The following is a 2,300-nucleotide window of genomic DNA, read 5'->3' as shown; positions in this document are numbered from 1 at the left end:
TTACCCACGAAGGTAGATGTTGTACAGCCAAGCAGGAGTGATTAGCAAATAAGCCACGATGCAAACAGTTTTGTTTTTTTGCAACCATCTCTGTATGTCTGTGGCCTGCAAACCACACTGTTGCTTCCTCTTAGACTTTGGGCGAAAGCACCGCACTGATCACTCAGTGCCTGCCAAGGTCCGTGGCACCTTCGGGAGAGGCCCGCTCTGGTCCACATGGCACTCATCCCACGAGTGGCATCTTTCTTCCTCTTTCTGAGTAAGTTTCTCGTTCTGCATTCTCGTTTTGCATGTTCCTATAGTTACGGCGCTAGTCACCCATGATGGCTTTACAGCAAGACCAGGCCACACGGCTCTGGTGGTGATGCTAATGACTTCTTGATGTTGACTCTGGCTTAGCAAGACTTCTTTGGGTCTCAGGGGTGCCCTGCTGATCTTGCTGGTTTTTACATTCGTCTATGTGCCAGCCTGGCCCTGTTGCTGGTCCTGCCCTTATCATCTGGGGCTCACCCATCCCTATAGAAAGGGACTTAGCTCCTCCAACCTAAGGTTTGTGTGATGTTGGAGCTTAGTGAGTCAAGGATGTTTTGGGTGTGGCTTGATGGAGGAAAAGGTTATGCAGTTAGTAGTTTGCTAAGCTCAGAGAAGATTCTGGACTTCACCCGTGGGCTGAAGTGTTGGTTGACAACTGAGAGAGAAAGGAGGGGCTGGGGGCAGGAGCCACTTGGCTCTACAGAGGGGCTTATGGTGGGAGGGGAGGACTTAACAGGGCCGGGGCATTGAGACATGTTACAGAGTGGAAAAACTGAGGAAGGTGAGAGAACAGATGAACCAGTCAGGAAATGAAATCACTGGGTGGTTCCAGAGTTTCAGAGAAGGTAGCGGGTACTTTTTAATATATGGCTTCCATTTCAGAATAATTTTTCCAATGAATAAAATAAGATGCATAGAATTCTAGGGAAGGTCCATCATGTTGAAATGCAGTGATCAACACTTTTTAAATAAAAACATTTGATTATTTTACTTATGCATTTTATAGCAAAATCTAAAGGTGGGCGATTAACCACCAGACTTGAAAACCAACAGGATGAGGACAAACAATATTTCAAGGTGCCTACGAGTCTCATGTGATAAGGAAATGGCTGTGGTTTGTTGGCTACCTTCGCAACTGAAGGAAATGCTAAATTCCCTTGAAGATTGGTGAAAATGAAAATAAAGGTTTTTCCTTGCTGCCAACTTCATGGACCCTTTAATGCTCTCTGTGGGTCCGGGTTAAGAACTGCTGCTTTGGAGAGACGAGATGGAGCTCGTGCGGGACCGGGGACGCAGGGGCACTGAGCGAACTTGGGATCAGCGTGGCCAGGGCCAAGGCTCACGCAGCCAGAGGGCACAGCAGCACGCTGGCTAAAATGGGCTCGAGTGGACCTGGGCTCATGTCCGCAGGGACGAGGGCGAGTGTGAGGCGAGCAGATCTCGAGCCCCGCGGGGTGAGAGGCTTGGAAGTCGCCAGCTGCTGCCGTGAGGGGTTGGCTGCCACACTGCCCGGTGGTGCTGGTGAGTGGGCGACTGGTGGGTGATGAGTAGAGAGACGGCAGGTTCCTGCAGGGCCCCCGCTGGTCTGTTCCGTTGACCTCCTTTAGTTTTCTGAGTTTGATTCTCAAGCGCATGAGCTGAAGTGTGTTTGAAGTGCATTTGGCTGGTGCATAGGGAACTGGGCTTGCATGGTTGCACTGTGCAATGAGTCAAGTGATTACAAATTCTGTCTCTTGTTCTTTTTTTTTCTTCCTGTGAGCAGGCTAGAAGGCCCGAGCAAAGTAGTAGCTAGCAGTAACCCGTGGCTCAAAAAGGAGAACTTAGGAGCTTTTCTCTAACTCATTCCAACAGTTACTAAACTAAGCTGTCCATTTATTACTTCTACTTTCTGGCTCATCCTAAGCACTCATTTTGAGTAGAACCACAGCTTTTACGAAAGGGGCACCCAACTCAGGAAGCCACTGAGAAGAGCTTTGGAGTCTGCTATTGGCCATTGCAAATACAGTAGGGGTGCGGGGGGAGAGGGACAGGAAGAGAGAAATTAATGAAAGGGTGAGCAACTGTTTGTATGCTTTGTCCTAATTGCTTTTATTTTTAAGATTTGTTTACTCATGCGTACAGAACTGGGGTACAGGCCAGAGGCTCAGGAGCGGTGAGAGGCATCACCAGAGACAGAGTGGGGAGCAGAACAGGCAGATCGACGAAGTACACTGCTGAGGGGGTCAGTGGGAGGGTCAGGAGAGGTCTGCGAACCATGTGGTCACCTC

The 2,300-nt window shown here is 49.4% G+C and overlaps 1 protein-coding gene across 2 annotated transcripts in view; it reads left to right on the top strand.

Annotated features, from left to right (window-relative positions):
• The first annotated feature begins 216 nt into the window (after positions 1-216).
• Positions 217-2,300, top strand: part of CD101 (CD101 molecule) — a 30,732-nt gene continuing 28,648 nt past the window's right edge. For both annotated transcript variants that reach the window (XM_012730064.1, XM_004689483.2), the window contains exon 1: positions 217-259. In XM_012730064.1, coding sequence (XP_012585518.1) covers positions 217-259 — 43 coding nt within the window. The remainder of the gene's footprint in view (positions 260-2,300) is intronic.

The sequence above is a fragment of the Condylura cristata genome, unplaced genomic scaffold (assembly GCF_000260355.1).
Source record: "Condylura cristata isolate star-nosed mole 26May11 unplaced genomic scaffold, ConCri1.0 scaffold00026, whole genome shotgun sequence".
Classification (NCBI taxonomy): Eukaryota; Metazoa; Chordata; class Mammalia; order Eulipotyphla; family Talpidae; genus Condylura; species Condylura cristata.
This window is presented reverse-complemented; position numbering and strand designations above follow the sequence as displayed.